Source organism: Aotus nancymaae, unplaced genomic scaffold, assembly GCF_030222135.1.
Source record: "Aotus nancymaae isolate 86718 unplaced genomic scaffold, 86718_ANA_hifiasm-v0.15.2.pri h1tg000014l, whole genome shotgun sequence".
Classification (NCBI taxonomy): Eukaryota; Metazoa; Chordata; class Mammalia; order Primates; family Aotidae; genus Aotus; species Aotus nancymaae.
In genome coordinates, this window is record NW_026988425.1 from 116,337,910 (window position 1) to 116,351,838 (window position 13,929).

At 36.3% G+C, this 13,929-nt stretch overlaps 1 protein-coding gene across 6 annotated transcripts in view; it reads right to left on the bottom strand.

Moving 5' to 3' along the window:
- The window catches only part of MCTP2 (multiple C2 and transmembrane domain containing 2), a 260,105-nt gene that overhangs the window by 33,408 nt on the left and 212,768 nt on the right, over positions 1-13,929 (bottom strand). For all 6 annotated transcript variants that reach the window (XR_010342639.1, XM_064376265.1, XM_064376263.1 and 3 more), the window contains 2 exons: positions 9,615-9,737; positions 6,971-7,012 (listed from right to left, as the gene is read on the bottom strand). Coding sequence is in view for 5 of the 6 variants with exons in the window: in XM_064376265.1 (XP_064232335.1) it covers positions 6,971-7,012; positions 9,615-9,737 (165 nt within the window). In the remaining variant the exon portion in view is untranslated. The remainder of the gene's footprint in view (positions 1-6,970; positions 7,013-9,614; positions 9,738-13,929) is intronic.

Consider the following 13,929-nt stretch of genomic DNA (forward strand, 5'->3'; position numbering starts at 1 on the left):
ACCACAAACTAAACAGGACTAATGGTTTTCCAAAACTGTAACTAATGTAGATAAATATACCATGAGTGGCAGTTGCTGGTTTAGCTGTGTGAAGCCTTAAGTTTTCTCCAAGGTACAGTAAAAAGGAGCAGGTATAAGATAAAATATTTACGTGATTCAGCAAAGGAACAAGTTAAGTAATTCTTATTACCTTAAGATTCAGTTCAAACATCACCTCATTTTAGCAGTCCTGACTCACCTAGCATTCCTCCTGTTTCCCAACAGAGCATATACAACAACATTGCAAACCTTGATGAAAGCAGCAATCTTAGGGCACTGGGATTTGTTGCAATTTTTGTATTCATAGAGGTTCTGGTACAGAAACATCAATAAATGTTGCCAAAATAATGCAGAAAAATGAACCAATAAGTTAATGACCAGTTTCCTTCACAACAATGGAGCATGGTCAAAAATAAGCAAGATTTAGACCAGAAGAGATGGGTCTGAGTCTTGCCACTATCCTGGCTGAGAAATCTTAGATATGTTACTTAATTTCTCTTAACCTTTGCTTGTTCATTTGTAGACAAGGTAACATACCATGAAACTTAATGTTTTAAGTACTGAATGAGCTACTGCATATAAAAGCATCCTGCAAACTGTGAACACTCTAAAATACTAATATTTTTATAAATCTAATTGCTTAAATAATTCCTACTCAAAATGACCTTGTTTTAATTTATTACTCTTGTTTTAGTTTATTTAATACTTTATTCCAGTGAGTACCTTTCCGTTGAGGGAAAAAAGTGTTATCCCCACCTTTCTATTATCTCATAAACTCAATGGATAATTGGGTTAGCCACACTAAAACAGATGGGGGATTTATTTTTACATGCAAAAGACAGAACTACTATTTTTAGAAAACCAATCACTGGTAGAATGGTCCAATGTCTTCTACCTTCTCGTGATGTAACAATTTTAAGCAACGGGAAAAGAAATATCTAGGTGCAGTACAGGTTGCATATCCTTTATCCAAAATGGGACCAGAAGTGTTCTAGATTTTGGAATGTTTTGGGATTTGGGAATATATGCATTATTCTGGTTGATTATCCCTCACTTAAAAATCATAAATCCAAAATGCTCCACTGATCATTTCCTTTGAGACTTAGAGCTCAAAAAGTTTCAAATTTTGGAGCATTTGGATTTCAAATATTTAGATTAGGGATACACAATCTATATAAACTACAAACAAGTCAGAGCCCCGATGGTATTTGATCAGACAATGCACAGTAGCTAAGAGGATAGGTAATTCATCCGATTGAGTCTGGCATATCACATTTCATAATATTTGAGAATAACATACTAACTACAATCCTTAGAATAGAAATCAGAAAGATATACATGTACCAGGAAAATTAGTGAGCCTGACAGTAAGTAGGATGCTCTGAATAATATTCCAAAAGGCCAGATTGATAATATCACTAGATGACTTCTAAAGGTTATGAAGTCAAAACATTTTTAAGAATGAGAGTTTGATTTTTAAACAGAGTATTTGAGCAACTGATTTGCCAAAGGACTACAGGAAATTGGGAAGGCAACCCCCTCTCATCCAAAACATGCAAAACTGATAATTAAGAATTGGCTGGAATCCACTTCACTATAAAAGGCTTGAAAGATAGTATGATAAAAATGTTAGCAATTAAGTCATTTCATCACTAAAAACCATATCAATTCAAATTAAAAGGACCTAAATCAGAATGACCATGCACTTTAGTCTCCTGAAAATTACCCATAAGCAGGTCTTTTACAATATGCCCTATATATAAATTGTATATACCTGAAGGTGTGTGCACATGCAACTACTGTTAACCATTCAAAGATACTCTCTGGCTTTTATTTTCTTTAAAATATAACACTTTATCATTGTAAGTATCACTGCTTATGCCATAGTTTAAAAGATTACTAATCAAACCAATTTAGTATATTTTGACATCACTTTCTTAAGAAAGCACAAACAGGCTGGGCATGGTTGACTCATGCCTGTAATCCCAGAATTTTGGGAGGCTGAGGTGGGCAGATCACATGAGGCCAGGAGTTTCACACCAGCCTAGCCAATGTGGTAAAACCCCATCTCTAATACAAAAATTGCCCAGTGTGGTGGCACATGCCTGTAGTCCCAGCTACTCAGGAGGCTGAAGCATGAGAATCACTTGAACCTGGGAGGCAGAGGTTGCAGTGAGGTGAGATCACACCATACTGCACTCCTGCCTGGGTAACAGAGTAAGTCTCTGTCTCAAAAAAAAAATAAAAGGAAAGAAAGTACAAAACTACTCTCATAGAATGTAAGACTTCCTCCGTGAACAACAGTTTTCTCTAGTTAGTATATTATAGATAATTTCTTCTCTCTCTCTGGAGCAACGAAACATAGGGAATGGGGCATGGTGGACTTAACCATGTCATCTAAAGAACTCTGAAAGTTAATTCACAGTGAGAACTTCTAAATATATGCCATGTGCTCTTCCACTAAGACGACCCTGCCTGGGTAATAAGGAAGGGACTAATCAATTTAGAGGATGTAAAATCATTTTAAACACTGAAATTAATGGTTTAAAATGTACTTAAATTTTAATGATGACAAACTAATTTGTGAAAATAGAGTAAATATAAGATCCATTTGCATCCTTCCATTATACTATGCTCCTCAATCAATCAACAAAAACGGATTAGATGTGTCTTATTTTCTTAAAGGAAAATGTCCATATCTGTTTTTCATCTACAACTGATATAAAAGGGTCATATTGTTTTTCATAAACACTGTCAGGCAATTGTGACCTCACTGATGATCCTAAAAGAACAGATCATTCAAGTCCTATTTCTGACAACCTAGTTACAAACAAACCAACCCACAATGCCAGCCTTAGAGCACAGTTTCTTTTTGATAGCATTAAGCAGCACTTTTTTTTTCTTTTATTATATGCCCTTATTATTCCTTCTTCCTGATGTTAATAGAAAATGCTGAAATATTCTATGTAAGCGATTGTTGGACTGGAAAAAGAAAGAAACTCTACTGCAAGTATTTATACCTTCTGTAATGAAAACAAGATATTATTGTCTTGCATGACCTTTCCTAAGTATGGGATACAGCATTTTACACAATAGTTTCTTGGTTCATGCTTCAATTACTGACCTTTACTGTGTAGAAAATTAATGCAATTTTCATTGTAATCCATCCGTACAAATAAGGTCCACATGGAAGGATTCCACATATGGAATCTAATACAAATAGGAAATGTCAACTGATTGCTGTTGGCTGAACTTAGCCATTATCTGTTTGTTCTGGAGTCCCTAGAAAACCAGACTTGTAACAAGCAATTTCTTATATGAGCCATCAGGCATTAGAAAGGAGGATTTCCTCTCTTCAAAGTTTAGCTTGTACATTTCATCTCCTAAAAGGCAAAAACTGAGTTACCTGAAAGTTCTATGTTATCATCACTGAAAGTCCACAAAAGAAAAGGCAAAATTGTGAAGTCTAATCTGGTTTCTAATACAAGTTACTACCATGAACTTTTCACGATGCTAAGGAACAGGAGGTTACAGTGATGTCATTTTACAACAATCCCTGTTCCAGACAATAAAAGTATGACAGACCCCAGACTGTGTCCTGGTCTGTGCATCAGAGACAGGGAGAACATGGCAAAGCATTCATCTCCCGGGGAAGCTGTGCCAACAGGCCCCGGCACGCTTTTATCTTCCACAGTCGTCCCTGATGGTATTTGGTGGGAAGGAGAACTGGCAATTAAAGAGTGTCACCTTCAAGACGGATGGTTTGGGTAGAAAGGGGTTTATCTCCTCTTCTGGTTTTGAACAAAATGGCTGTGTGTTTATAATTTGTAAACAGTTCATCTCTCACTGAGTGTGTTACAGTTCCCAGAAGCATGGTCTGTCATGACTAACACACAACAGAAGCCAGAAGGGCTCAGTGGGTAAGACCTTTCTTCCAGCTCACTATGATGGGGAGTCACCCAGTGACTGTATGTCCTGGTCTATGACAAGCACATCTCAGTGATAGAAGCTGATCCACACAGAGAAGAAGCGAAATGTCGTAATACATATGTGGATATGCACTCAAAAAGTCTGAAAGTTGAAAATTCCTCTAGTTTATAAACCCCTTACAGAAGGAAGGAATGAAAAGAGATGGACAGGAGGAAAAATATGCCAGTCTTCCCTAACAATAGAAGGGTTGTGTTAAGCAGAAGAGGCATAAATAGAAGTCAAAGTATCATTTTAGAATTATTCCTCTAGAAGATTTCATAGAAATATAAAATTGGGAAAGCAAAACCATGGTTATACTTGTCTATTAAAAAGTGCTACTAAAACACTATAATAAAAACATGTTAAGAATAAACTTTCCCTGGAGGGAATAAGAACCCTAATGCCACTGCCCTCAATGTGGGACAGGTTGGCACAGCTGGTATGGGTTGGGCCATAGTGGGATGCATCCAACAGCTGGCAGGCTTATCCTTGTGGATGCTGCCATTCCACCTCTTTCTTCAGTCATCCTTGCCCAGAAAGGTTGAAAGCACAGAGCTAAGGCCTGTCTCTTCAGACCTTCAGGTAGCTCTTGAATTACATCAGTGGTAGACTAGACCTTGACAACCACTAGTCTAGACTGTGGCCTGATTTTGTTGATTGCCAGTCACTGAACACCATTTTTAAATTCATCTTCTTGTTGGACACTCTCCTTTATTAGATGGGCCAAAGACACATGGTCACAGTTATTTCTAAAGGGTGGAGGACATCCTCTTTTACTGGTGGCTCATTTAAACAGGCTTGGCCAAACAGGAAGAAATCTTCCTTCCATCCAGACCTTGGTTTATAAATATTTAGAATTTGCTTAATGTGATGTTGTGATATAATAAGAAATGTATGTTTGTTCTTTGTCCCTGGTTACTGGCACAAAGCTCCCAAAATTCCTGGAGTTTCCTAAGTGATGAGATAGAGATGAACATCTTTTTCTGCAATATTTGGTTTTGTCCCGAGTTTCTAAAATAGCTCCAGAGCTAGAAAGGTGAGAAGAGCATCTTTTGCTATTCATAACAAGTTGCTCGTGGTTTTTTTTTGTTTTTGTTTTTTTTCTGAGATGATGGAGGCTAACTCTGTCACCAGGCTGGAGTGCAGTGGCATAGTCTCAGCTCACTGCAATCTCCGCCTCTCAGGTTCAAGCAATTCTCCTGCCTCAGCCTCTCAAGTAGCTGCAAATACAGGTGTGCACCACCAGACCCAGATAATTTTTGTATTTTTAGTAGAGATAGGGCTTTACCATGTTGGCCAGGATGGTCTCAAATCTTTTAACCCTGTGATCTGCCTGCCTCAGCCTCCCAAAGTGCTAGGATTACAGGTGTGAGCCACCACAGCTGGCCAACAAGCGCCTTTCACCCACACCTGAGTTTCTGTTAATGAGGTGATTTTTGGAAAGCCTCTAATGATAAGAGAACTGGTGGCTAGGGGAACCAACCATATGATTAGAAGGTTGGAACTTTCAGTCCTCCGTAGCTCTGACCTGCAGGGAAGGGAGAGGGGGCCAAAGACTGACTTAAACACCAATGCCCAAAGATTTAATCAATTATGCCTATGTAATGAAGCCTCCATGAAAAAAATACCATATTCAGGAAGCTTCTGGGTTCATGAACACATGGAGGCGTTCTAAGGTGTGCCTAGAGAGGGTGGGGCGATTCCACGCCTATTCCCCCATCCACTGCCCTGTGTATTTCTTCCATTTGTCTGTTGCTGAGTTGCATCCTTTATAATAATCAGTAAATATAAGTAAATATTTCCCTACATTTTGTGAGCCATTCTAGAAATTTACTAAATCCAAGGAAGGGGTTGTGGGAACCCCCACCTGATAGCCGGCCAGTCTGAAGAACAGGAGGCCTGGACTTGCAGTTATCCCTTCATACAGGTTTAAAATAACTTCATTAACTTTAGTTTTTTTTTGGTAAAGCATCCCATTATAAACCTTATTAACTTAGCTTTCCTCTGGCAATTAATATTCAACAACTTAATCACTCAGAAACCGCTCACATCAAGTCATCAAGAAGAAACTTGCATCTGTGAGACCCGTTTCTGAAAAAGGTCATTTTCCTCTAAAAGTATTATACTTGATTTTATTATTTTACTATTAATGATCCTCTTAACAAAACAAATAAGATTTACTTTGTAATCCACCCCATTTGCTTCAAATGGGCAAAACCATCTGGTCCACTCAATTAATTTTAAGGCTCTTTGTATCCTAGAGCCAATATCTTTTGAATACATTTCTATTCATTGGGCATTTACCCTGGATACTGACACTCAAGGTTTCCCCTTTTGCCCTTTCCTCTCCACAAGCCTCCGACATGTTACCATCCCTCGCCCCAGATACCCACAGGTTAAAGGGACTGGAAGTCCATTAAGCTAGTAGCATCTCATTTGGCAATTCACTTGTTTCATTTTATTCCAGAAGGTTTGTCTGAAAGCGTAATGACAACAAAAGCAGCAGATTTGAGAGATTCTCCCAGGAGAAGGAAAAGGACAGATGTACACAGACATATAGCTGAAAACGCTGCCAGCAACAGCTGGGAAAGTGACAAGCGCGGAAGTGGGTGACCACCCCACAGAGTGCAGACAGGAGCCTGAAGGAACAGCAATTTCACTTGATTTACTTTTGACTTCCTAGGCTACCTTTTATCTAGAAAGGGAAAGGCTAATCTTGGCTTGCATCCAACGAAAGGACTCCTATAGATATGCTTTTTATAACATTTCAATTATTCCTATTTTACCCCTTTCAATCCCATTTTTAAAAATCTTAAAAAGGGATATCCTTTTTAAAAGTTACAATAATATTACTATACTGCTAACGCCATAATACAAAAAAGAAGAGAGAGACTCAAGCTGGAGGAGTCCTATCTGTTGACAACACTAGTGTGTTTTTGTGTTCTTTCTTGAACATACGCACCTTGTCATCTTCATCCTCCTCGTCATCTACGTCTGTGCTCTCCTGAAAGGAAATCCCACAACGTGTTTATGAAAACATCAACCGAAATTAACAAATGCAAATTAAACTCTGACACATTTTAAAGCTTGCCTACAGACTTTAAGCATTCGTATTTTTGAAATGCATTATAACCTCTTAAAATATAACTCTTTTAAAGTTCAGGGACGCTGTGGCAGGACTCTAAACAATATGCACAATCCACATAAAACTGTTAACTATAAATAAAGCTATTAGGCCAGTGCCCTTTGAAGGCATCCAGCTTTAAAAATGCATTGCTGAGTTGTACTTTCTGTAAACAGTGTTGTTCTTATTCTGACAAATGAACCAACTGCTACGTTAAGGCTGAGAATACCATACTCTGCTAGTGCTAGGCTCATTGTTAGAATGACTGCTCTCTCCCTTTGGGGCCATTACTGAAAATTAGACAGTATAAAATGCATTAGTGTAAATAGAATCAATCTGAAGAATAAGTTACAGGTTTTTCTGTGGCATTATTATTTTATCCTGGGTTTACGGTTAGAAGGGACAGGTGAGGGAAGGAGACTCATGGCTCAGATCTGGACTTAAGGGTGCCTGGCTTTAGCTCAGGTGCCACAGCAACAGCTGTACCACTAAAGGGCTTGTTTAATATAAAGATCTTGTGTATTTAATAGCCAGAGTTTGATCATAGCACTGCAATGTTTAAAAACTAATATCTGTCGGTATACAATCAAATAGGGTCAGTAGTTCAGAAAGAAAGCTCAGTATTAGACAACAGGGTCTACTTTCAGCTTGAACACTTGCATTTCTGCTTAACCTTGCAAAGGTCAGGCATGCTGTTCAAATGTTATTGTTCCAATAGTCAAAAGAATTGTCAGTATCACACTCTTAAAAGGGAGTAACTTAAGTATCCAGAGAATACTCTGCTACATTCCATAAAACCACTGAGCAGTCATCAAGAAATTTCTTCAGGGCCAGTATGGCCCTACCTCCTAGAATTCTCGCGAAATTCAGCTAGCAGTTTATGTGATGCTCATGGGTCCTCTGGGGAACTAACCAAGTCACAATTGTCTGCAAACATGTCTCACGAAAGCCAGTGGATAAACAGGAATGTAATGGAAACAGGTTATGGGAGAGAAAAACACTGTAATTAGAAGTCTTTAGCTTGCGACATGGTTCCAGTAGTCTTTGCTTTGTGACTTTAGGCAAATCACTTTGCCACTATGCACTGTAGTTTCTTCAGATATAAATAAAAATAGTTTGTCTCCCTCATAGTTGTGTTATCAAACTAAATTAGGCAATTATTTTCAATTTTTATAAAAGCTTTATACAACACACATCACACTCATGTGCATATGGGTATATTACACACATGTGCACCAGTATATGTACATGCTCACATACATGCACATGTAGCACATAATATAAACATACATGATATACACAGTGGGCAAAATAAAACAGTAAACATCGTAAAAATGTTAGTTAACAACGTTGATATTAGAGATGTTTCTTTGTAAAAATTTCCCTCATCTATAACTCTGTGAAACCTAGTCCTTAAATTAATCTATTAGCCATTCATTTATTAGCTGGTTCTATTTTCTCACTGATTTGTGTTCATGCCTATTGCATTAAATAAAATCAAACAGGATAGAATTTTGCAATCACCTGAGGTTTTTCCTTTTGCCACAACACTCATTTTTTCCCACCTTTCTTCCAAAAACTTCCCTTAAATCCATCATGAGGACATAAGGAAAAATAACATAAAACAGTCAAGATTTGATTGACTCTTGGGAAACCCAATGTGAAGATTATCTATCTAGAAAGGAAATTAAGCCTCAGAACTTTAGATTTTTTTTAAAAAACTTGGTTCTTCAATCTGGAATGCCTAGATTGAAGGGGCATTTTTAAAAGGGGCCTACAAATACAAGTTCCTGGCCACCTAGAGCAGAAAAAGATCTTATGGGGTGCAATGAGGGGGCCAGGGGCAGGAGAGTCAGCATGGAAGTGAGATGAGTAGATGTGGAGAGACGTCTTTGAGAAAGGGTCTTGGTTTCTTCAACAGGACAGGAAGTTTGGGAATTTTCAGACAAATGTGGGCACCTGCAAATAGACAGGTCTATGCCCACCCAATCTCTGATTGACCTGGGAGTTGACAAGCCTCTGGGAATCTCCTGAGCTTCAAGCCAGAGAGAACAATGCATGAAATGCCTTCATGGAGAGGCTGGAGTTAGCCCTGCAGAGCTCTTTGCATGCCCAGCAAGGGCTCACAGAGCCAGCAAAGGTTTCTTGCTAGTGAATGAGAAGTTTGTTCACAGGAGCCCTACAGAGAATCAGATGAGCACACAGACATGTGCTACCAGCATGGAAGTGGTAACTGTGATTCAGAGGCTCCCCGTCATGCTAAGGTTGTATTCAGGCCAAGACTCAGGAACATAAGATGCCACAGAAAGAAGGCTCCAGATTGTACCTGAAAGACCTCCACTCCAAAATGAGTGCATTTGCAGGGCTGCCCCTTACATCTCAAAGAAAATGGACTTGGGTCATGATTTGGTGGCGGTGGTAGTTTGTTGTTGTTAGCACATTTTTCAGCAGTCAAATGTCAGAACTCCGAATCCTTGCTTACCTGGCTGTCCTGGATGCTGCTGACCTTGCCTTTTACAGGTCTGATGAAGTTGTAGACGAAGATCAGCAGCAATGCCAAGGGGATCATATATAGCTCAAAATTCCAGACAGTGATCAAAAATACCTGATTGGAAGACAAATAACAATAGATGACTGCTTGATAAAACAGCAGAGGAGCAATCAAATTCCTACTCATTGACTTAAGGAGATTGAATTGAACTCTCTCTAGTCATTTTCAGAAACAGTTCCAAACAGGTACACAGACACAATGATCAACTCAGTTGTAGAACTGGTAGTACAGAAAGAGCTAGTAAGTCACACTCTGGAAGAGACAGCTACAGTAGCTTCATATCTGAAAACCTCATGGGTTTAAGTGTGCAAGAATTTACAGAAAGCAGTATGAAAAAAGTCCAGGGTCACAAAGAGGCATGCCACAGGCCAAATTTTGCCAAAATTGAGGTTTATTTGAACAGGAGAGAACCATTTTTCAGTTGACTGCCAATATTTAAAATTCCAATTATTTCAGAGAAAGATTTTGGATGTCCATACTGGCTAAAATGCTTAAAATCTACCAAATTTGAGACTATATGGCCACAAGAAAATGATTGGTTAGCACTGACTAGATCAGAAAAGGTATTCTCTTAGCTGCCCAATTTCTGTCAACCTCTGAAATTTGTGAATCCTCACATAGAAAGGCAAGTGACAGTTTGAGACTTGAGTCCAACTGCCTATACTACAATAATTACTGGAGACGTGAATGAGAACAAGATGGTTCTACTTCCAAGAAACACACTAATTAGGATAAATAAGGTGAGAATACCTTTTAATTAAAACATGAGGCAGGAGTGAAATCTTGGGCAAATTACTTCAAAATTTAAGTCTCTCTTTTCAAATGCACAGGTAGTCTAGAAGATGAAATACGATAATTTGTGGTTTTCAGCTGTCTGTGCTTGAAAAACTCACTGCTATAACATATCAACTTAGAAGAGGCAAATTATTGCATCTTAAATATGAAATTTTCCTTTCCAAAAGCAATACTGTTTAATTGCTAAAAAAAAATTATCTCCGTGGCTATCATATATTGCTTTTTAAATTTTTAGTCCTCATTGTAAATAAAATCACTTCTTCCATTATGTTTTTCAAACTTGTCATTATTTACATATAAAAGCAAATAATTTACAAATATGTTTTTTAACATTAGTAGTCTTACTGAATATTCTTTATTGTATCAAATAGTTTATTTAATTCCTATGAGGTTTCTAAGAATGTAGTCACATAATCTACAAATAAGGATTCTCTCCCATTTCCTCTTTTATATGTGTAACTTCTTTCTTTTCCTGCTTGATTTAATTACTTCTACAAAACAATGTTAAACTGTTCAGAGAGAGATCATTGTTTAATTCTTGGCTTTAATGAAAATGCTTCTAGATTTTCATATTTTTACCATTAAGCATGATGTTGGCTTTCAGTTTGAACTATATATATCATATCATATTAAGAATACACATATAAAAACCATTTTTAATACCAGAAAATTTACATATAGGTGATCATGCTATACATCTTTGAAATGTTTTATACTCTTTTGAATCTGTTCAAAACTTAATAAAAACATGTTTTAAATAAAAATTTGTCCAACAGTTTTCACAAGGGTATAATTTTAAAAATCAGGAATGGTTAGTAGCTAACCAACTGTTCTTTCAGTATCTTCTGAGATAAGGACGATTTTATCCTTTTCGTTTTAAGACATCAATATGGTGATGTATTTATAATTTCATAATTTGAAGGAATCTTGTATTTCTGGGAGAAACTCTTTCACTGAGGTGAAACAGTGTTTTTGTATTTTATTTTCTAATCCTTAAAGATGTTTTGCATAGACACTAGTGTTCTTTTTGTCAATCTTCCTCACTCCTGTTCCTCTCATTTCCAAAGGCAAACTTGTCCTAAATTTGATGTGAATTATTCCCACCTGAGGACACCCTAGGTTTATATTAGAAATAACAAAATAAAAAGGTTCCTATCATTCTGCAAATAATTTAACCACTAGTATATTTGATATTTCTTTTCATGGTGTATGCATAAATCAAGTACATTTATTTTAATTAATATAGTGCCCACTGAAATGAATGCTCTGCAATTTGTCGACTATACTCCCTTATCAATGCAAACATGGGCTGAAATAGTGCTTTTACATAATCAAATATATTCTTTTACATTACAATTTATGCCTTTAATGTTCAGTGTTCTACTTAAGAAATCATATTCTACCTTGAGTTAATACAGCTATTTCTTTGTGTTTTCTTCTAAAAGATAACTGTGTATGTGTGTATGATCTTTATTCTGTCTCAAATTTGTTTTTAATTATTTCTTTAACTCAAGCATTCAATGTGAACTTTTTCCTTATAGATAGCCATCTTTTACAGCTAAATTCCTATGACGATCTCCATTTTTCTCGCTGATCTACATTGCTACTTCTGTTAATATACCAAGTTCCCACATGAGTGTGTCTATTGTTTCTGAGCCCTCTAAGTTCTCCATTGATATATTTTTCTGTCTTTTACCAAGACCACATGTTTAAACTATAATGTAGTAATCATACAATATCTGAGTAGGCAAGTCTCTTATTATACACTCAAAATTATCTTAGACTTTTTTTCACCCTTTACTCTTCCACATGTATTTCAGAATTAATTTATAAACTTGTATACAACTGAGAAAAATTATGACTGAGATTGTCTTGATAATTTAAAGATAATTGGTATCTTGATATTGATATTTCATAATGATTACTTCTCTATATTCAGGACTTCTTTTATGTATCTCAAAATATTTTATTACTTTCACTGTACTGATTTTCCATTTTGTAAAGTAATGTGGAGTTTAACACTATTATAAATAGCAATGGAGCCATTTTAAAGTTTATCATTTAATTGGTTGATGCTGGGTATAGAATTAATAATTTTTATATATTCACATTATTTCTGAGCCCTCTTATTAGCTGTAAGAAATTGCAAATATATTCTTTTGTAGATCTAATGTAGAAAATCATATAAACTGCAAATCATGACAATTTTCCTTCACCTTCTTCCATTCTATATGTTACTTTTTTCTTAGTGCTAAACCTCTTTGAATTTTTTTAAATGTGTAAGTGTGAAATTTTTGAAATACTTTTTGTATTAATAAAAAAAATCAAACCACATTGATTTCCTCTAGTGTGGCTTGCTCCATCAACTTTCTTTTATTAAATGTTTTATAATATCAAATATATAATCTTTTCCTGTAATTTTCTATCTTTACAAATGTCTCTTTTTTATATAAAATAAAACATAGCAAAAAGTAGAGCAAATAGTAATTTCTCTGCTAGGTAAAGCTAGAGATTTTCCTGTTTGTTACCTATTTCCCTTTCCCTGTTAAATTTTTTTGGGGGTTAAGGGTTTTAACTGTACACTAAATGGTGGTTGTTTCTAAATGCTGTCTACTGGGTAAATGGGATTTTATTATTATTTTACATTGCTAAGTGTAACTTCAAGTAAGAAGAGGCTAACATAAAGCTATGGAGAAAAATCAGGACATATCATTTTAAATTTATTTTCTTCATTACAAAACCATGTATGTCTTTGAAAAAATTACTTGAACAACCACCAGTATTAAGGAGATGGTTGCGTTAGGTAAACACCTCATTTGCCACAGCATTTGCCTCTATCAGGAATAGTTAAGCAATCCTAGAAATGTTTTACAACAAAAATTGAATTATTTATCACATTCAAATAGCCTAAAACTCTTTTAGAGTGAGACCATAGTGCCTTTAGATATATTTTTTAAATCAATGCATAATTACAACTTCTGTAGTGAAGTACTGATTGTTAACAAACATCTTTCAGGAAAAGCAAAAATAAACCCTAGGAATGACACACACATACACACACACACACACACACACACACATCTATATGTATATACTTATATATCTTGCTTGATATATATATATATATTTTTTTTTTAGGAAAAAATTGCACAATTATCTGAGCATCTGCAAAGAAAGAGAGTTGTAACTTTGAAAGAAGGATCTGCATGGAGTTACTTAAAAATGTTTGTATCTTTGATCCAAGAGCACCTGTAGTCACTCTGTGGTACCAGTTGAATAAAACTCCAACGAAAAATTTACCACTACTTCTGAATGAAGGAAAAAGGAATGTACTCAGGGACAGCCAGGGCCACTGGACAGTGCAGAGATACACTGAAAAGAGAGTGCAAGCAAAGGTAAACCCCAAATTCAGTATGTCAGTGACACTAAAGTTGCTGGCATACATGCAGAG